Source organism: Pogoniulus pusillus, chromosome 10 (genome assembly GCF_015220805.1).
Source record: "Pogoniulus pusillus isolate bPogPus1 chromosome 10, bPogPus1.pri, whole genome shotgun sequence".
NCBI lineage: Eukaryota > Metazoa > Chordata > Aves > Piciformes > Lybiidae > Pogoniulus > Pogoniulus pusillus.
In genome coordinates, this window is record NC_087273.1 from 6,437,697 (window position 1) to 6,459,607 (window position 21,911).

Genomic DNA, 21,911 nt, shown 5'->3' on the forward strand with positions numbered 1-21,911 from the left:
ACAAAGCATCGACCTCACCGTTTCCAGCTCTCCCAGCAGAGGGTGAGCCAAGAGCCAGCAGGCAGGAGCAGATCCTTCCTCAGCGCCCCCAGCTCTGTGTCCTACCAGCCAAGAGCTGTTCCCATGCACAGAATGCAAGGGGAGGTTCAGGCTGCTCAGCAGTGAAGTTGCTCCTCAGCAGGCAGTGACCAGAGCTGCAGTGATGGGCAGTGAAGGTGCATGGAGAGCCCCCAGCTGCTCACCTCTCACCCAGTGTCCTCACAGCCCTGGTAGTAAGCAGCTTAGTTGTGCTTGTGAGCCTCACCAGGAGAGATGCATGAGGTGCTTGTAGCCAGTCCTAATTCATAGACTCATGGAATTGTTTCATTTGGAGAAGCCTTCAAAGGTCATCAAGTTCAACCATAGACCCAACAGCACCATGGTCACTGAACCATGTCCCCAAGTGCCACGTCCACATCTCTTGAACACCTGCAGGGATGGGGACTCCACCACCTCCCTGGGCAGCCTCTTCCAATCCCTGACCACTCCTGCAGCAAAAAACCTCACCTGGCCTCACTTGCCAGCTCTGCTCTTACTAATACAAGGAGCTAGACACAGATCTCTCTCAGCCATGCCAGAGGCATAGCTCAGGCCCAGCACAGACTATAGGCCCCCCATGCAGGGCAGGGTTGTTTGCCTGTTGCTGCCTGCCCACCCCTCTCCTTTTGTCTTTGGTTAAAGGCACAAGCCCCGGAGGGCCCAGCACGTGGACAGGCAGCAAGGGGCGTGCAAGGAGGCTCACAAGCACACACACATACAGCTGAGGCTTTGTTCCCATCGTGTTTACTGCAAGGCAAACAGGCCAGCATTGTTTCTGTTTGACAAATTGTAACTGTCCAGCTAGGAGGGATCTAGTTCCAGCTGGTTAGAGCTGTTTTCATTTCTCACCTCCTCCCCCTCCCTCTTCAATAACTTACGAATCCAGCTTATCCAGGGACAAAAACAGCAAGGACAAGCTGCCCTTTGGCTCCCTTCCTGCTCTGCGTTGACCCCGACCTAACCAGAGTCCTGACCTTGACTGCCAGCAGAGCTGAAATCCTCACGGAGCCTGACTGGGAAGGGGAAGCCACTTGGCAGGTGTCTCTGGCATTCAAGTCCTGGACTTCTGTCATTAGGAGCAGTGGAGAGAGATCCTTTCACAGTCCCAACTGAAGTGCTTTCAGCTTGTCAGGCACTGGAGAGAGATGGACATTTGACAGTGTTGGAGCACAGCCACAGGAGCCTCAAGCTACTCACTACCTACATGCCCTGACTGCCTTGTACAGCACCTGGGGCAGCAGGGCCTGACCAGCCTTGCACAACATCCAGTGCCACAGACAGCTATTGACACCAGCCCCAGAAAAGGAGATGCTCTGTCAGCAGAACAAAGCTGCTCCTTTTCTGCTAGGCATAGAAAAGCCCAGAATGCCATGGAGGGTTTGCTTTGCACCACTAAAGGTTTGCTTTGCACCCTCTCTCCAAGTAACTGCATTACCTTTAAGCCAACTCCCTACTCGATAAGGTCATCAAGGCATAGCAGAAGAAACAGCAGCCTCAAGAAGCTGATAGCCTTCAGAGAAGAGGTGGCAGAATCAGGCTGGTGTTAAGTGCCCTAAGAGCACACTCACTTTCCAAAGGCTCTTAGCTTCCACAGCATTTGGAAGCTGCTTTGTCCTTTCTCTGATTAAAAGAGGAGAGATCTTTACCTAGTACTGAAATGTACCAAAATAGCCACAAGCACACAGGGAAGTCCTTCAGAGCATAACTCAAAGCCGAACTTGTGCCATCCCTCAGAAGCCTGACCTTTGGCTCCTGAGCTGCCAGCAGGAGTGGAAGCTCAGTGCACAGCTCACCTGTGCAACACTACTGCTTGTGAAGGTGGCTGAAGCAGTGCTTCCTACGGACTACAGAAGGTGTCACAGAATCCAAAGGGAAAGAGCAAATCATGAGCCTCACAGCTCTCCACTCATTAGCCCCCTCCCCCACCAGCACACAAACCAAGCCCGAGGTAGCAGTGTTGGTATTTCTGCTGCCCTGCATTTAACAGCCTGCTTTAGAGGCTTTTGCACCACAGCTCAGAGCTGGCTGAGCCAGACACCAGTTTCCTCTCCAGAAGGGGAAACCGTTTATTGTGGGCACTGGTGAGGGAAGGTAGCTCAGCTTCAGCTTTGTGCAGCCAGCTCCCAGCAGCACATCTCATGACTCTCCCTGTTCCCCCAGTTACTCAGAATTCTGCAGATAAACTTCACTTTATCTGGAGGGAGGAAGTCGCCGCCGGATGCAGTCAGGAAGGACAGCAGCCTATTGCACAGGGCAGGAGCTGGAGTAGAGCAGTCGTTTTCCCATGCAGGGGGGAAACAGGAGTGTTAACCACTCCAGTGCCACTAGGCTCACTGCTACAGCAAAGTGAAGGCCTTTCCCCTTACAGTTGAAGGGGAGGAAAGTAAACTCTTGAAGCTCTTTGACGGCCTGACAGAACTTAGAAGCCTTAAAATGCAAGGTTCCAAGGCAGGGATTCAGGACCTTGCCCTCCAACAGGTCTTAAGCCTTTCCCTCTGCTCTCAACTTCCCACCTGACCTTGGCTCCTTGGGCTCAGTCATTAGCCAGGAGCACAACACCAAGAGCTGATAGCTGCTGGCACATGTCAAGGCAGCTAGTGCAAGCATTTTGTGCTCAGGGGTTGATCACATCACTGCTTGCAGAGTCACTATCTTTGGAGGATAGCTACAGAACAAACCTGACCTGAAAGAACATTAATAGCCTGAGCATTCTCTTTTCAGAGGTGTTCTGCTCCATCAGCCTTTCTCTGCTCAAGCAGGAGGTGCGAGGGCCACGGTGTCACCTCCTACGCCAGGCTGCCAGGCCCTGGGTGATGTCTGTCACAGCGACAGCTCTGGCAGGTGGCTGTGTTACTGTGGCCCTAAGGCACACAGTGCCCACCCCTTTACAACTCAGGCATCTGCTCGGATGTGTGCTGTGTGCTTTCAGTCTAGCTGAGCCACCTTTTTGCAGGTTTTCACTTTTTGAAGAAGAAGAGAAAAAGGACAACTTGATGTACTGCTCTGTTTGAGAGGTCAGCTGGGGCATGCCAGTTGAGCAAAATCAGCAACACAGAATTTAGCCCTGATGATAAAGAAAAGGTCCCACTGCTGTTGCTTTAAAAAATCATCTCAGTAGAAGACTAGGAAGAGATCTCCCTTGACTGCTTGGCTGGTACTGCCATTCTGAGGTGTATGGGAAGGGGTGTGGCTACCAGGTAGAGAGGTTCTCCTGCCCCTCTACTCTGCCCTGGTGAGGCCACAGCTGGAGTACTGTGTCCAGTTCTGGGCCCCCAGTTCAAGAATGACATAGAAAAGCCAGAAAGCCAACCAGATCCTGGGCTGTATCAGGAGAAATGTGGCCAGTGGGTCAAGGGAGATGATTCTCCCCCTCTGCACTGCTTTGCTGAGACCCCACCTGGAGTACTGCATCCAAGTCTGGAGCCCCTATTACAAGAGGGATGTGGAGATGCTGGAGCATGTCCAGAGAAGGGCCACAAGGATGCTCAGAGGGCTGCAGCATCTCTGCTGTGAGGACAGACTTAAAGAGTTGGAGCTGTTGAGTCTGGAGAAGAGGAGGCTCCCAGGTGACCTTCTTGTGGCCTTTCAGTATCCAAAGGGGGCCTACAAAAAAGCTGGGGAGGGACTTTTTAGGATATCAGGGAGTGCCAGGACTAGGAGGAATGGAACAAAGCTGGAGGTGGGGAGAGTCAGACTGGATGTGGGGAGGAAGTTGTCGAGCATGAGAGTGGAGAGAGCCTGGAATGGGTTGCCCAGGGAGGTGGTTGAGGCCCCATCCCTGGAGATGCTTAAGGCCAGGCTGGATGAGGCTCTGGCCAGCCTGATCTAGGGCAGGGGGTTGGAACTAGATGATCTTTGTGGTCTCTTCCAATGCTGACTGGTTCTGTGATTCTATAGAACTGCTTAAGAGAGCCCAGTGCAGAGCCACAAAGATGATGAAGGGAATGGAACATCTCTCTTATGAGGAGAGCCTGTGGGAGCTGGGGCTCTGCTGCTTGGAGGAGACTGAGAGGTGACCTTATGAATGTTTATAAGTATGTGCAGGCTGAGTGCCAGGAGGCTGGAGCCAGACTCTGCTGGGTGATGCCCAATGACAGGACAAGAGGCAATGGATGGAAGCTGAGGCATAGAAGTTTCCTTTAAACACAAGCAGGAATATTTTCCCTGCGAGGGTGACAGAGCACTGGAACAGGCTGCCCAGAGGGGTTGTGGAGTCTCCCTCTGTGGAGATACTCAAAACCTGCCTGGATGCATTCCTGTGTGATTTGGTGTAGGAGATCCTGCTCTGGCAGGGGGGTTGGACTGGATGAGCTTTGGAGGTCCCTTCCAGCCCCTGACATTCTGTGACAGCTGCTGTCCACATTACAGCACAAGTTTGACACTGCAGTACCTGCTCATCTGCAGATGAAGAACCAGACCTGCAATGAACACAATGAGGTGGTCTCTGAAGGACTGATTTCTGGGAGAAAGCAGTGGAGCCTCTGCTTCTCTAACAGCTGAAGCAAGGCAATCAGGATATTCTTTACAAAGAGCAGCCACCTGAGTTTGGAGATGGAAACCCTGAACCTCAGAAGCTGGGAGGACTGGAACTGTGCCCAAAGGTGCAACATTCTGCATGTATCCCAGCCAGGCTCTCTCCTGCTTCCCTCTGCTGCTCTGTGGGCACAGACAGAGCTCACAAATTACACAGGCAGTTGGGGTTTTTTTATTGCTCTAGGATTAAAGTTCTCCAGGACCTGCTCACCTAAAGGAACCAAAGCCCATCGACTCCATGTTTACACAGCCAACAAACCTGCCACTTAAGCCAGCCTCTGCAGAGGCACTACATCTGCGTGTCCTGATAAGATAAGGAGACATCAAAGGTGTGACAAACTCCCTGATTGCCTCTCTCAGCTCCTTCAGCTTTGTCCCTGCAGCCTCCTTCCTTTGAAGTCCAACTCATTTGCTCCCTACTTACACAGGCCCTTCAGGGAATTCTCTCCCTTGTGTTAAGTGCAGTCTGGCTGTCCTGCTGCCAGAGCAGTTACCACACAGGCCCTGCCTGGAGCAGTGTGCCACCAACTGTGACAGGCCTCAATCCTGCTCTAAGGCACAGCTCCCCCCACGGCTTGGGTATCTCTCGGTGCACTGCTCCCCCAGCAGTCTCAGGCCCACAGCAAAGCCTGAACCCACATTCAGCACACATTCTCTGGGCTTCTGTAGAGTTTGCCAGGCATTAGCTGGGTTTGTTACCAGAGCATGAAAGCTGCCTCAGCCCAGCAAGGGGATAGGAAGCAGCATCTCTGTATTTCAGCACTGGGCACAGAGAGGCTCGCTCCACCCAAGCATGCCAAAGCCAGAGGAGCTCAGCGTATGGCTGCTCACACCTTAGACACCAGCCTCACCTTTGTAACAGCTGCTCAGCGTTTCGTACCAGCCCAGCAAGGCTCCTGCAGGCATGCTCACTGTGTGCTGTGGGGGTGCCCTGGTGGACATCTGGGGTGTCCATCCTCTTCCTCCCCATGGCCTTCAGCTGAACGTTGTGCATGCTCTCTAGGCTGTCTGATTGACTCCTGCTGGGGCTTTGATTGCGTTCACTCTGGCTCTGATTCTTTTTCTAGCAGCTGTTTGTCACCCTTGCACTGGTAGCTGTCCCTGTAATCAAGCCTCCTCCTGAAGAAGTACCCTTCCCCCACCCCAGATCCATAACTGACCCATGGTGGTGTCTTTTTCTCTCTCCCTCTCCCTTTTCTATCATTCCTCCTCTTTATTTTTAGTATTTGTAATAACAATGAACTATTATTGGCTACCCTCATCCACGACTCAGTCTCACTATGGGTGAAACAGAAAATTCACACACAGCCCCAGGCAAATCAGAAGAGGACAGGAGGCCCTTCATGAGCAGCTGTGTCAGCATGTCGGGTGGTTTCTACTTTTCAGAAGGGCCACAGACCTAAACCCCTCTGAACAGCCTCTTTGGCTCATTGAAGCAGCCTCATAGAATCTCACAGAATCAACCAGGTTGGAAGAGACCTCCAAGCTCACCCAGTCCAACCTAGCACCCAGCCCTATCCAGTCAACCAGACCATGGCACTAAGTGCCTCATCCAGACTTTTCTTGAACGCCTCCAGGGACAGTGACTCCACCACCTCCCTGGGCAGCCCATTCCAATGCCAATCACTCTCTCTGCCAACAACTTCCTCCTAACATCCAGCCTGTACTTCCCCTGGCACAACTTGAGACTGTGTCTCCTTGTTTTCTAGCCAACTGAAATTTCATATAGAACTGAGAGTTGACATTTCAGTTAGACTCTCCAGCTTGTGAACTTTATCAGGCTTTCATTTCACATCCTCCCTGGGGAGACACAACTTGAACACTCCTCAGCCTCTCTCTGCTTTCAGCAGTTTGTGCATCCCCTCAGCCAGGACTGTGACTCGTCGCTGAGGTTCTGATGGCATTATGCATACAGATTCAGAGACAGGAAGGCTGTTTGGCTTGTTGGGTTGGTTTAGGTTCCTCTGAACACTGGACTGGCAGTAGCTTCAGTTTCTTGCCCTCCTAAAGGACTTTAACTGTGTCTGTCTGGGGCAGGAGTGCTGCCAGCAGTTAGAAACAGCCCCATTTCACCAGAATGACTGGGCCAAGGCTAAGAACAGTCTGAAAGGATTGCTCAAGCTGACCTTTACATCCATCAAGAAGTTACACAAGTACCTTGCAGGAGAAGAGAACCAAGTCACAAAGAGATCTTATCTTCCATGAGCAGCCTAACCGTGAACCAAGCGCAGAGCAGGAAAACTGCTCACTTCCCTTTGCCCCTTTATATTGTTCATGGGTCAGCTCCAGGGTCCTGCCTGATCCTTGCTCTGGAGGGAGACAGGCATTTAAAGGGGCCTTCACCAGTTATACTGGCAGCTACAGCCACCCTGGCTAATGCATGGCATTCCAGGTGAAAGGGGGCAGAAACCCTTACACACCTGTCCACATTTATCCCGACTCCAGAGCTAAGCTGTAGCAGTTGCTGTCACCCCCTGGCCCCCTACACAGGGCAGGGGTTGGGGGAAGGACAACTGTGGGCAACAATGAAACAGATTTAATGAAACAGCCAAACTGCCACCACTGCCAAAGCATGGAAAGTCACACTTACCCCAGTCAATGTGGGCACAACACTGGTCACAACAAACAGGAAAGCAGCACTGGAAACAGAACTATGAGAGAGCCCCTCCAGGAACAGAGAGAAGCAGAAGCCAGCTGCCTCTTTTCACAGAGTGTGAGGTTTATGATATGGGATACACCTGTGAGCAGTTCAGGGCAGCTGCCCTGGTTGACTGACACTGCTAACAGCCTGCAGGCTGGCCTAGGAGTATGTCCCAGTAAAACCAGGGCAACATCCCCTTTGGATCCTAAACCCAAAGAGGGCCACTTCCCTGTCCTGTTCCTGACAGACTTCATCTCTGGTGGAAAGCACTTTTTTCACAGCATGAACAGACCTGTCTCATCCCAGACCGCTGGGGTCCCCTGGCAGCAGCACACCTCTAAGCTGGCAGCCCCATCTCTTCTCCTGCTGCAGCTCTTGTCACAGGATCACCTTCTTTCCTCCCTTCACACCAGCTCCTCAGATGTCCCACACAGCCTGACACAGGGAGCTTGGGCTGAAGCACAGGCAGCTGCAGCCAGTGACTGTTCCCCAGAACTGGGGCTGCTCCCCACAGCTTACAAGCCAGAGAGTTGATCAGAACAGGGCAGTCACTTCTCATCTGTAACAGAATCCTCCCTTGGAAGGGTTTGATGTGCTTTCTGGACAAGACATGGTTAAACAAAGCAATCTGCACAAGTGCAGAGGGCAGGGCTGGTGGCAGTCTCCTGGTGGCACAGGTTGGCATGCTGTGTGTCATCCAGGGGTGTGGAAACTTCCCAAATTGTCCAGTTAGGAACAGTGCCTCAGGAGGGGTCAAGGATGTTTCATGCTTTCTGAACTCAGTTTGCCTGCACATCTGCTAGTCCCAGCAAGTGCTCTCTGTAACAATGCCTCTCCCTCACTGAATCATGGATCTGGGGAAAATGGCTTGGCAATGACATTATCAAAGCTCCTGGAAACTACAGAACATTTTGCCTTTCATCCCTTGAAATCACCTTGACATTCAGCCACGCAGAGAATGCAGTGTTTGGGTGGGTTACTTGTGGGGTGAGAGAGGTGACTTGGAGCTCTCCTCACGCCCTGAGCACACTGACACTAGTGCTGCAAACAGCAAAGAGCCACTCTGGAGAGGGAAGGGAAAGGAGGGGGCAGTGGGAGGCATGGAAGTGGACCACGTAGCCAAACAGGAAGCTCTGGCCAAAGGGAAATGCTTCAGTGCTGTCTTAAAAACACTTTTCTATGAAACCCCAGGCAGCTAGAGAGAGGTGAAACAAAACCAGCTTCCTGCTGATTCAGCTTCCACAAGCCACGTTCTGCAGCACATGGACTGTTGTGTGCCCCAAGGAGAGGGCTGCAGCCTGCAGTGTTGCAGGAGACAGGAGCCAACCTCCTGACTGCAAGCCCAGATACACACACTTCCACCTCACAGCCTGGGTGGGTGCTAGAAGATGGGCTGTGGCCATTCCCCTCTGGTGGCATGTGCTCCTCCACTGCTTTGGAAGCATCTTGTGCAATGATGGGATGGGCTGCACAGCCCAGCATCGCTTCAGGATGCTGCACTGGAGGATGCTGTACAGCACCAGCCTTGCAAGCCTCAGCTGGCATTTCACTTCACCAGGAGAATGGTCTCCCCAGGGCCCTCAGAGAGTCTTCTGACACAGAGGTGCTAAGCTAAAGTGGCTTAACTAGATCGTGGTGAAGGAGTTTGGCCATTCCCATACAGAAATAAAGGACCACTCACCGGTGTTACCTTCTTTCAAGCGGAGAGCAAGCAGGCTCTTTTGTAAGGGTTAGGAGAGCAGAAGTCTCAGCAATAAGAGAAAGGCAGAAGTGGCAAGTGTCTAGAGACAGGAGCAAGCCTTGGGTAGCAGGCTGCGATGTCAGACAAGTCACATATACCACTCAGGCATCGGCATGGTCACAGCCACACAGCCCCTTCCTCCTGCAAGCTCTAACTGTGACAGCCGCTCAGCCTGCTCCGCCTGCTCCCAACACCCGTGGCTGCCTCCTGGGAATGAATGACAGGATGAGAATCAATGAGGCCTGTTCTTCCCAACTCAGACCTCTCCAGGGATAATTGAAACTTCACGGACCTCAGCTGCAACTGTCCATTTAGTTTGTTAAATGCCAGGAGAACTCTTGTTCTAAAGCAAGTCAGCTCCTTAAAGCCAATTTAGATAATCCCATGATCCCTGGAACACAAGCAGGCAGAATTCCCAAGCACAAAGATGGCCCTGTAGTCAACATCTCTGAAGTTGAAAGACTCTTTGTTTTGTGCAATCAGCATCATCTCCAAGTTTTCTTAGAAGCCAATGTAAAGGAGACCTCAGTCCAGCCCCCATTCTGTAGAGGGTAAAGCTCTTCTGCCTCATGTGCAGGGCCCCTGCAGCACAGAGAGCGGCTGTTGTAGGGCACACTGAGACCCAAACACACACACACGTGACCTGCCCAACCTGCTTTTGTGGCCGTGGGCATTCAGCAAAGTCCATTCTCCAGTTTGCTGAGTCGTCTCTTTTTCTTTTTTCCTCCCGGTGAAAGGCAGTTTGCAGAGCCATCAGCGGTGATCTCAGACTGAGGGGCCAGGGAAACACTGCAGGAAGCACAAAGGAGTTTGCTTTCCTTGGCAGCATTCCCCGCGCTGTCACATCGACGCGCTGCCAGCAGCCATTGTCCTTGACAAGTGACTCTGCACCAGCAGGACAGGATCCGCTGCGAAAAATTCTTCCCATGTGGAACACTGCTAGCATCTTCTGAGCCTGCAGGAAGGCTGAAGGTTCTCCCAGCGCTGGGAAATCCTCAGCCCCTTAAGAGCAGTCGTTTGAAAACAGCTCCCGGGCAGGTTTCCCCAGAAAACTCCGCTGGAGAACAGCAGGCGATGCACACAGATCTGGGGCCTTGTCTCCTCGGTTAAAGCAGCTAAGCCTGCAGCCGAGTGGCTGTGTGCAGGTCTTTGCTGGTGTCTATGGCCTGGAAGAGAGCACAGAGATAATGAGGAAGGGGCATTCCGCTCTGTGGAACAGGCAGCAGGTCAGCAGAGCAGCAAGCACTCGGCTCTTTAGGGCAGGAGGCAGAGAGCACTTTGGAGACCACCAAAAGGCCACGTTTTGCTAACACTGAATATCAGAGAGTGATTGGCATTGGAATGGGCTGCCCAGGGAGGTGGTGGAGCTGCCGTCCCCGGAGGTGTCGAAGCAAAGCCTGGCTGAGGCACTTAGTGCCATGGTCTGGTGGACTGGCCAGGGCTGGGTGCTAGGTTGGGCTGGTCTCTCCAAACTGGGTTGATGAGTTGATTGTGTGATCCTGTCCAGGTTCTGTTTGGTTGAGAACCCCTGTCGGTGGTGGTGGAACGAAGTGCAGAAGCATTCCCAAAGAGCAGACTGACACATTTCCTTCTTCCTCCCGTCACAGAAACCCTCCTGCACAATGTGTCCTCGGGAAGGTGCCAGCCCACCTGAGCCCAGCAGGGCCCTCTCAAACTGCCTCAACACTGGCACCAGAACCTTCCCTTTCAGAAAAGGGAATGGCAGACTCATTTCGCGAGCCACAGGGAGTACAGGCCTGCGCTGACCCACGCACAGGGCACTCAGCCCTCGGGCGGCCTCTGCTGAGGGGCTGCAGCTCGGCAAGGCCCGCAGGAGGTCTGGGAGCTCTCATCTGCACCTGCAGTTCCCAAGCGTGCCCAGACTGTGTTTAAGGAGAAGACTTTCCCTCGCCGGGCACGTCACGCACTGCAAAAGCGGACAGGGGTGCCGCCGCCGCCGCCGGCGGGGTGCCCCCGGGGCAGCGCCCCACAGGCCGGCCCTCCGCTCCCTGCAGCTATTCTCACCCTCAGGGAGCCGTTCCTGCTCCCTGCTGAGTCGGAACGCGTTAAGCGGGAGGTGGCGATGTGCGTTCCGGGCAGATCAAGCTGCCGGTGCCTCGGCCAGCCCCGCCAGCGCTGCCTGCACGCCGCCACTCACCGGCAGCCCCGGGCCGCTGCCCTGCGCCCGCTTCCCGCCGCGCCGCGCACGCGCTGTCCGCGCCGCCTTGCCGCCAGCGCCCCCTGCTGCGTAGTGCCGGAACCAGGGAGGCGCAGGCGCCCGCCCCCCGCGGGGATGGCGCCCCCTGGCGGATGCTCCGCGGCGTAACGCGCCAGTTGGACCCGGTGGGCGCTGCACCGCTCCGTGCCCCATCACGGGACACGTCGTGCGTGGGGCGCCGGGGCGGCCGCTGGCAGGGGACCCTCACTGCCCCTTGCTCCTCGCCGGGGACGGCCGTGCGCACTCGGGGCCTTGTTTCGCTAGCTCTGGTTGGGTTCCTGCCCCTCCCCTTTGCGGGGACTGAGGGGTTTCGAGGTCAGGGAAGGGGCTGCAGTTGGAGGCTACCTCAAAGAAGGCGGCCGGGGAGAGCAGCTGCTCGCAGCTTTGCTCACGCACACGGCAGACACACTGTGCTTCCTTCTGCTCCCACCCCTCAGAGGGAGCACAGGTGCCACAGAGGCGGCAGCAGCGCTACTGAGATGTCTCATTTCAGCCCAAGCCCAGCAGGTGACCGCCAGAACTCGCACAAACAGTGCTCTGGCGTCTCTGGCCAACCCTGCTTGGTTTCAGATGCACCTCGGACATCTCTCCAGCACCAGCTGAACGTGAGCCTGCAGGCGCCCATGATTTACCTCCTAAAGCAATGCAGGCTCTCGGGGGGCAGCATTGAGGGGATTTCTGGCACCAGCAAATCGTGTAGCTGTGGAGGATTCTTGCTCCTCAGAGGTGACTTGGGCTTAATGGTCTTCTACAGGATCTCATTTTTCCATCCCAGTGTTTCAGCTCACACAGCTGTGCCACTGTCCAACCACTTCCCAACTGCTACTTGGCAGAAGACCTAAAAGCCAAGACATGCACTCAGCAGAGGGATTTGAGATGGCAGCCAGCAGCCAGCTGCCAGCAGGAGCTTCACCCAGAGAAGACCACAGATTCCATGACTCATACACTTGATCTGCAAGCAGTCCTTTACCAGTCTCTCTGGGTAAATGCTGGCAGCACAACAATCCTTCCACACTATCCAGACACTGAAGTGACACTAAAGCTGAGAACAAGCGACTCCAGATGTAAGACTGCTTGGCTGCTGTTCCTCCCAGTCCTATCACAGTGCCTGCTCAAGCCATGTCCCCAGAGCCTTGCAGAGTGAAGTGCAATCCCACCTGGGACACAGCCTAGAGGAGCTCATGTCCTCCTGCTACCACAAGCAGCCTGAGGCAGAGAGGAGCCACCAGACAGAGGGCAACACCTTGCCAGCCACTGGGACATAAACTGTCTAATTTCTTCACTTTCAACCCTAGACTGGGAACAACACAAGCCAGGGCTCCTCAGAAGCCATGAGGAGACCAGCCACAGTTTCTGGGTGGCACTGGCTGAATTTCCAGCCAGTCCCAGTTCCAACCAGTTCCAGCTGGGTTTGCTGCTGGCTGCAGCAAACTGTAACTCACCAGCTCCAGCCAAACGCGCTACGGTGTCTCCTGCTACCACTGGTGGTCTTCAGACAGCACAGCAAAAGGTGAAGTGTGCTCCACAGCGAGCTGTGTCCGAGAGAAGCAGGAACATGGAGAGATGCTGCAGACATCAGTAGTTTATTGGTATGTTTAGTCAAAACACATTCAGAATGGAAACTTAAAAGTAAAAATACTTTCCACCTGCCACAATTAAACTAGAATCTACTAGCATAGAATGCTGGACACGTTACAGCAAGAAGGATGGTATCCACTGTCTTGGAGACCTACTGAAGCTGAGATGGTAAGCCAAGCTGGTTGGAACAGAACCATAATGACAAAACACTCCCACCACCCACAGAGCACCCAACAGCAATGGTCAGTGAACCCCTTCCTTTGCTCTAAGAGGTACGGGTGTTACTGAGAGTCCACAGCACAGCAGGTGAGCTATCCCCGTGTAAACATCTCTGGATGATGGTCCAGTGGTTGGTTGTGTCACTCAAACAGGGAGCAAGCCAGAAAGCAGAATGGCTCAGGAGCTCTTTCTTGATACTCCAGGGTTTGTTGTGGAGATTATTCCCAGGGCCATTTGCCAAATGAAGAAAGGAGGTGGCAGCGAAGCACCACGGCACTAGGAGAGGGAAGGATAAGGCTACAGGAATCACTCCAGGGGCAAACTGCCAACAGCAATTTGTCCAGAAGCTTCAAACCCAAGCAGTGAGGTTGTGTGGAGAGCAGGTCAGCTACTACAGAATCCCAGGGAACAGCTGAAAATGCCACACCTTCAACGAAACAGAAACGTGACAACGGAGAGCGGCAGAGGTGCATCCCAGGGAAGGGTCTGACAATAGCGCAAGACTTACCAGAGCAGAGACCTCCAGCCTGGGAGCACAGACAGACAGACAGACAGAAGGACGCTGCTTTGCTGTGCCTCACGTAAAGGGAAGGATGTGCAAAATCTTCCACCTTACTCAAACCAGCAGGGATTGCATAATCCAGAGACAGAAACTGTGTGGAGCCCTACCTGCTTCTGCTCTCCGAGGTGGGACCTTCTGTGCCTGGAGCAGCGTTAAGTGGTCACACTTCCAGAGAGGCACCTGCAAACACCTCCTTCTGCTCGGGCAAGCGCAGCCCAGCTGTGCTGGCTGCTGCAGCTGCCGTCCACAGATGCGCTCCGAGACATCATCCAGACATGGGCCACTCCGCGGGACACCCACCAGTCGCACTGAAGAGGAGGATGTCTCCTTCCTATCCTTCAGCCCGGAGCCACGGACGCATCAGCTTCAGCTGAGAGTTATGTGCAAAACGAGTAAGAGTTTGTAAAAAGTGCAACTGGAAAATGCAAATACTTAAGAGCTGCTGCTTTGTCCTCCGAGAACCGCAGTATCCTCCTCCGAAGAGCTTGGCCTGGCAAAGGATGCTCAGTTCTGCTGACCACGGGCTGGCCAGAAGCTCTCACCCACCGCCACCACCTTCTAACATTCACGTCCAGGGCAGATCTCAGCTCTGCTTTCTTTACTCTGATTAAAGAGACAAGCTGCAGACCACTCGATGCCTTCTTCCTCCCTTTCCCCCCACCCCTCTACCACGAACCAGGCGAAGCTGTTAACCGAGGAGCGGATGAGCACTAGCAAGGTTTTACTGATTGACAGATACTGCAGTTTTGGTTTTGTTGTTTTTTTTTTTTTTTTTCCTTTTTTTTCTTAGTTTGTTTTTTTTTTTTTTAATACAATTTTTTTTCCCAGGATTTCCTTTAAATGCTTTGCAGCCGACCGGCTTCGCAGCACAGTAATTGATACACGGTACTGTACAAAGTCACCAGCAAGACTGGAATGATGTGTTCAGAGAAGGCACCATCATGCTTATTACATTACCAGAGAACTCAAATACAGTCAAGACAAGTTTCACTGTACAACGCTTATCGAGGGGGCCGGGGCGGGAGGAGTGTGGCGAGCGCAGCCATCCCTGTACCGGAGAGGGGCAGATAGGAAAGTAACCTGACGTGAGCTATCAAACTGGTTGCCTACTCAGGGCCCACGGCTCTGGAGCTCTGGGTTCTGGCTTCGTTTACAAGCTAAAGGGATTCCTTCTGGAATACGGGTGTAGTCTCATTAAGGTTTGTGTGTGTCCAGGTGTTGGTCACAGCCAGCAGATCAGATGCCCGCATCGTTTCACAAGCGATTCTGTTCTGAGGAAGAGGATGAAGGGGCTGTTTCCTCCGAAGCCTCCTGCAGGTGTCACAGCCACGAGTTCAGAGTACCCATCAGTGCATTGGATGAGTGCGTAAACACGAGTCTGTCTGAGCTGAGTGTTCTAAGAAGGACCGAAAACAAAAAACCCAAACCAAAAAACCAACCCAAAAGAAAAAAAAGGCAAGCTTCTCCAATTGCACAGATTGCACTGTTTGTGTTTCCAACGGGAAGAGGCAGAAACAGGAACACTGACACAAAGTGTGCAGCAGAGGGTTTGGACTGCAAGGACCCGAATTCTATTGGGCACGTCCCTTAGGTCACCTTTGTTGCAGATAGTTCACCGGTCTGTTGTTTTGTGTTCTTTATTTGTTTGTGTTCTCAGTCCTCACTTCTCCAAGTCTACATTGATAAATTAACAGCGTGATTCCTGGTGTGAACTGGGGAAACAACGTCCACCTCGATTGAAACTGGAAACCAAAAGATGCTCTCACATCAAAGAAATGATCGGGAGGGCTGTGTCACATTCCAAAGCCAAAAGAAATGAACGAGAATGCAAACACGATGGACGCTGCGCCGGCGGGCACGGGGCCGTCAGCGGCGCTGCCCGGCGAAGCGCCCCTCCATCTGCCCGCTGCCGCGGCCCGAGCCCAGCTTCTGCGCCATGGCGCCCCGCGCCGGGGGTCCTCTGCCGTCGCGCTCCCGCATCATGCCGCCACCCACTATGCCGCGGGGCCCCCCGGGGCCGCGCTCGCTGCGCCGCAGGTCCCTGCGCTCGTCGCCGCCGCCGCCGCGCGTCTCCCTCTCACGAGCGGCTCTGGTCTTCTTCTCCTCCACGTTGAGGCGCACCTCGCCCCGGAACATAATGGGCTTACGGGAGAGGGGGTCAAGCACACGTTAGGCAACGTCCCGCGGGGCCTGCCTCCCTGCGGGCACAGCCAGTGGCTGCCTGCAGCGCACGGCCTGGGCCAGAGCTCTGCGGCAAAAGCCTTCAACAGCCTCCCCTTGGCAACCTGTTCCAGTGTCTCCCCACCCTCGCTGTCAAGAATTTCCTCTTCATCTCCAGTCTAAATCCCCCTGCCTCACGCTTCAATCCATTCTCTCTCATCCCGCCTCTGACAGAAGTCCCTCCCCAGTTCTCCAGTAGCTCCCACATGCTGGAAATGAAACCTGCTGCTTTCTCCTCCACAGCTGCTGAAGTCACAGCTGCAAACAACTGTGCCCCTTTGCCCAGTGCCCAGAACTCAGCGAGGCTGCCTGCTAGGCTTTCAAGCTTGAGAGGATCTCCACAGTGGGTGCTGAGCTGCACGTGGTGCGGTGCCCGCATGCAGAGTTGAACCTGAACTCCGCCTGAGGGATGCTGGCACTGCTTTTGTAACCTCCAGACCCCTTCTGACAGAATGAGTATGCCAGAACCAGGCCTTTTGTACAGCTGCTGTCTGAACACCAGGAACAAGCACCACACAAACTCGGCCAGCCCCCAGTACCTGGGGCTGAGGGCTGCTCAACGCCAGTACTTACTTTGGCAACTAGAATTCGCTGGACGGGCTCAGAATCATCAAACACCACAAACCCGAAGTTGGGCAGCTTTCCTCCCACTCCTTTGGTGTTTATGCGAAGTTCCACCACATTTCCAAAGCCTGGGGAAACACAAGGATAAAATCCCATGTTACCAAACCCACAGTGCCACCCCCCACAGCCTGTCCCAGGCAACACCTGCAGCGCTGCATCAGGTAGAAGCTCCCCTGTGTGGCCCTGCTTGAACGTTGCAGGACCTTTCAAGAGCGTTTCCTGCTCAGCCTGTGCAGCTGACATGGGCACTTACTCATGAAGAACTCCTTCAGCTCGCTCTCGTCGATGTCGTGTGGCAGGTTCCCCACAAAGAGCTGGTGGCTGTCTGGGTAGCGAATGATCCGGCGATTATCTGACTCGTTCTGCTCCATGTCCCCTCTCCCTGTGGGCAGCAGAAAGGAGAGAGCAGAGCCACTGAAGTCAGAAGATGTGTGGACTCAGATGAATACACCTAGGAACTGCACACTCCAACAGTTCTGTCCCTTCAGCTCCTGCACTCATGTTTACCATGGGTGACACAGCAAGGAGGAGGCACCTTCCCCTTCACGCAGCCCTGACAACTCTGTGATGACACAACACAGGAACTGTCTTCCTTTCACCTGGATTCCTTGGTCAGGTTAGGTAAATCCAGGCTAACTACACCATCTGGAACACTGGGCAAGCTTGTTTAGGATGTCCTTGTTATACCTGGGCCTGTTACATTGACGAGGAGCTCAACACTCAGTAAAGGCACTTTCATAGTGACCTGGATTTAAGTCACCTCTTCAACAATGCCTCAACACAACAACACTGCACTGACCAGCGCTAAAGGCACTTTGAAGCCCTGTCCACATGAGTTTGGTATGCACTTAGTGGAGATGTTTGGTCCTGAGACTCACCCACGTGTGCTCTGCCACCTCCTGCAAGCTCTGCACTGCCACTGAAGGGTAGACACCAACTCCACTCCTCCCACTCACCACCTGTTTTCACACTAAAGAAGGTGCTGAACTGATCAGCACCCTGTAACTCCAGGCCTTTGACTGGCAGCTTTTGCCCAGCACCATCAGAGCTCTGCCACACCACTGGGCTGGGCTGAAGATTGCAGCTCTGAAGGGTTTCAGCTGTGACCACCACTTGTGACAGCTGCCAGGTAAGGTGTGTGCTCTTCAGCTAACCTACCCTGCAGCTCTGGATGCTCTGTGCAAGGAAATGCAGAGAGCTGGCTGCTCAGAAACCAAGAGAAAGGTGAGGCAGCCAGCCTGGGAATGCCATTGTAGACAACTGCACAACATAATCATAAAATTGTTAACTGAGGCAAATGTGCTGGGAAGGTTTTTGTTCAAAACACAGGGCAAAAATGGACACTGAAGAGGTCTCACTTCAAAGGAGCAGCAAAGCTAAGAGGAAATGGAAAAAAACAACAGCTGTTGACGCCAGCCCTTCGGAACTGCATCAGGCCACAGGAAAACAACCTATGGCCTGGCTATCAAAAACCATTTCTCCAGGGCAGAAGCTTGGAAGTGATGCATGGTCTCTGAACCCCAGCATACTCCCACTTCTCTAGTTGGAGACAGGAGCAGGCAGGTCACTGTCAGCCAGTCACCTCCAGTGCCCGTCCCAAGCAGGAGCTGCTGCACCTCACCTGGCCGAGGGCCGCGGGGTGGGAAACCAGGCCGCTCCCTGGGACGCTGCTCACGCACACGAGGGGGCTGGGACTGAGCTTCAGGCTTAGTTTCAACTCTTGGCTAGAACAGGAGGAGAAGATGCATTATTAGACACTGGCCCAGGCAGAAGCAAAACCAAGCACCCAAACGACCCCTGCCCCCAGACACAGATAAGCAGCATGCACAGAGCAGACTCCAGAGATCCACCTCCATGTCAATGTGTTTGGGAGTGCATTTTTTAACCTCTATTAATTCCTCTGTACCAATCCAGGACTGCAGTGCTCAGGTTTCCCTGCCAAAAGGGGCACAGCAGAGGAGCTCTCAGCTGCTGGGAGGTGCTCGCAGTCACAGTGTCTCCTTAACACGTGGCTAAGTTTGACCAGGCACTGAGACCCTCACGCTCTGCTGCTCCCCCTCACCCTGACTGTAAACCCTGCAGAGATGAACTAAAGCTTCTCTGTACCAGGCTCAGATTTCATGGAGTAGGAGGTGGCCTGGGATGAACACGAAGAGATGGGCAAATCACATTTCTGCCTGAGTCCATCAGGGATTCTTCTCCTTGAGTGCAGAAAAGCTATAGGGAAACTACCAAAAAGGAAAAGAACAAACCCCAAGCCCTCAGAAGTGCACTCAGGACACAAAGCCACTCGAGGTGACAATTCTTACAGACTACCTGCTGGGGATAGTCTTCAACTTTCCTGATGTCACGACCATGATTCTCAAAACACCCTTCACATTCTCAGGAGCTATTCTGGGTTTTGCAAGCAAGGAAAAAAAAAGGCTTTTAAAGCCCATTTGGGAAGAAGAGACAGAACAACTCAGAAACATCTGGGCAGCCTCATGCTTATTTGCCAATGTTGCTGAGCTCCACTTTTTGTGCTGCAGATGCTGCTGTGCTGGGTCCTTATCTCAGAAGAAAAAAGTTCTCCTCAGGAGCATGAAGAAGAACACTGCTCTCCAAGGGAGACTAAACACAGGACAAGCTACAGGCCCAGACTGCCCTGCAGAACTGCTTTGTGTTGAACATCTCCTTCATTTCCCTCGAGGACAGCTGGTGGTTCCAGCTCAGAAGCCTGTCTTTGACATGCAACGTGCAGCTTTGACCCAGCAAGTGAGTGTTTCAGCTCTCCTTTCACTGGTGCTCTGCCCAGCTAGACATGAGCTTGGCCTTCCAGTACTCCTTGTTCTGAGTATAAGCTACAACAATCATCCTTGCTGTGAAATCTCTGTTCACTCTGTTCAGCCTCCTCATGGCTGGCTGCAGCTCCCCTGCCATCTTACACTAACAACTACTACACTGTGAATTATACCTTGAAAGCCAAATGTAGCACATGCAGACCTTCATTCCTGACATACTTAAGGATTAAACACTCAGTCCTTCCTTCAAGCACAGCAGAGACTTTGCTCAGTCACCAATGTCCTTCCATTCAAACCCAAATAACAGTTAACTTCACTGGCTTTTTTTCACAGATCTTCTCATCTATCACACAAATACTTTGTCCACCCAAACAACACAAAGCTGCTCTCACCAGCTGCTTTCTGACCTGAATAGCCCCTTTTCTCAGCAGAAGACTGGCTCAGTGCTCCCTGGCACTGCACTTGCACCACTTCGCTCCCCCAGATCACTTCCAGCACTCTCAGCATCACAAGACACCTATTAAGGGCTGCCATTTCCAGCTACCTGCGGCAGTAGAGGTGGATCAAGACACAGAACAAGGATTTCAACAGACAGCGACTAAAGGAGCCAAGCATGGGACAAACCTCAGCCTAACAAAGCTCTCAGAGCTTCTCCTCAGGTGTTCACGTGGGGAGGGAAAGGGATGGCAACCAGCAAACCCAGCCCCAAGTCAGCCTTTACTCACTGCCTTTGGAACTGTAACCCCTCTGACACAGAAAGGTGGCTCCAAAGGCTGGGACAATTCTATCTGTGAAACCTTACAAGGCTTAGAAATTCCTCTGAAGGGAGATGCCTGCCATAATGCACACAAAGAGCCAAGCAAACCGACGAGAACCCAGGTTGCATGTGAAGCAAAAGAAAAGCCCGTGTCCTCTCAGCTAGCTTAGATGTACACCTCAGGCAGCTGCCAGGCTGTCCCCAGGGTGAACATGCAGCACACAGCTTTCTACAGGCATCCCACCAATCTCTTCCACAAACGCACTGCAGATTCCAGAGGAGTCTACCCAGAGTTTGAACAGATTTACAGTGGTGAGAATGCAGCCCCTATAAAGTGATCCTTCCCAGAACTCATCACTTCCCAGCCAGAAGACAAGAGCCAGGGAGCACCCTGTCTGCTTCCACCACCCTTCCAGGATCCCTGCAAGCAGGAGCTGTGCAGGCCTTCAGGGGTCCTGAGCCAGTGCTACCCAGGCTGTAGCTGTAACCTGATAAAAGATGGGGGGAAACTGGAGAGCCATAGAGATGGGGAAGGACAGAGAATAGCTGCTCTGGAACATCCCTGAGGCTGGCTACAGCAGCATCCCAGAGGAGCTGCCCTCCCACTAGTGCAAGCTTCTGTCCTCCTTCATGTGCACCATATCAGGTATGCAGGGATCCCAGAGGACAGGGAAAAGCTGCTACTGATCTGCAACCCTTGCAGGAGTTCCTCAGGTGCCTTCTCTGCCAGCTTTCTGTACAGCTCATCTGAAAAGCGAGCAGGACATGGAGCTAAGAGCTGACTAGTTCTGCCTCCAGAAGAGCTGAGAGATGAATTCTTGCCACTTTGGTATGGTTCAGAAACTGCCACACAGAACTAGCTCACCATGAAGGGGCAGCAGGAGCCTCGAGGGCAGAGAGCAGGCCGAGCTGCAGCAGGGGCGCCTACAGATCCCTGTTCTGCTCCGTCCAGAGCACTGCACAGGCCTGTTGCAATTGTAGTGCAGAACCCCACTCTCTCTGCTGCAATCACCTCAAAGCCCACGCTGGTTCTGCAGGAGGGAAGCCCCTTCTTTACAAGAAGCAGCACAGCTTTCACAGCTCAAACCCCACTGCGACGCCCAGAGCCCCGCTGGAGCTGCCCAAGGCTTCCCAGCTCATCGCAGAGCCCTTATCTGATTGCCACGGCAGAAGCAGCACCACACAAGGAAGGAGGTGAGGGTTTGGCTTTTTTTTGCTGTTTCCTTTTTTAGCATGCATTTGGCTGAAAGGCAGCCCTAGACAGGTCCCTCTCTGTTCATTAAGAATCAGAGAAGAAAGCAGTGCCAAACCAACAACTGCAATGGCCTGGCAGCCTTCTGGAGATGAGCTCCTGTGGCACACAGAGCTTTGGTGCACAGCATCAGCAGAAGAGGTTAAAGCAGGAGAGGTTTGAAGAGCTTTTATACCAATAGAGGCAGCTGGACTAAAGGCTGCCTCACACCAGCATGGTGTGTGCAGGACATGAACCATCACTCAGGAAAAACTTAGAATCATAGAATGCATCCAGATGGTTCTTGAATATCTCCAGAGAGGGAGACTGCACAGTCCCCCTGGGCAGCCTGTTCCAGTGCTCTGTCACCCTCACAGGGAAAAATTCTTCCTCAGGTTCACACAGAACCTCCTATGCCTCAACTTCCACCCACTGCCCCTTGTCCTGTCACTGGGCACCATCAAGCAGAGGCTGGGTCCAGCCTCCTGGCATTCACCCTGCACATATTTATAAACATTAATGAGGTCACCTCTTAGTCTCCTCCACTCCAAGCTAAAAAGCCCCAGCTCCTTCAGGCTCTCCTCATAGAATGGTCTGGGCCAGAAGGGACCTCTAGGGAAGGGGCCTCAACCACTTTCTTGGGCAACTGGTTCCAGTGCTCCACCACCCTTATAGTAAAGAACTTGTTCCTAACATCCAATCTAAATCTGCTCTTCTCAAGCTTGAACC

General features: G+C 53.3%; 1 protein-coding gene across 3 annotated transcripts in view; it reads right to left on the reverse strand.

Annotated features, from left to right (window-relative positions):
* Window positions 1-806: 806 nt before the first annotated feature.
* G3BP2 (G3BP stress granule assembly factor 2) overlaps window positions 807-21,911 on the reverse strand; it is a 36,852-nt gene continuing 15,747 nt past the window's right edge. For 2 of the 3 annotated variants that reach the window (XM_064149653.1, XM_064149652.1), the window contains exons 9-12: window positions 18,036-18,138; window positions 16,668-16,796; window positions 16,364-16,482; window positions 12,779-15,712 (exon numbers count right to left, since the gene is read on the reverse strand). In XM_064149653.1, coding sequence (XP_064005723.1) covers window positions 15,437-15,712; window positions 16,364-16,482; window positions 16,668-16,796; window positions 18,036-18,138 — 627 coding nt within the window. In that variant the 3' untranslated portion in view covers window positions 12,779-15,436. Of the gene's footprint in view, window positions 1,214-8,933; window positions 10,160-11,843; window positions 12,050-12,653; window positions 12,744-12,778; window positions 15,713-16,363; window positions 16,483-16,667; window positions 16,797-18,035; window positions 18,139-21,911 lie in introns of those variants that run through there. The other variant, XR_010303653.1, reaches the window with a different exon arrangement.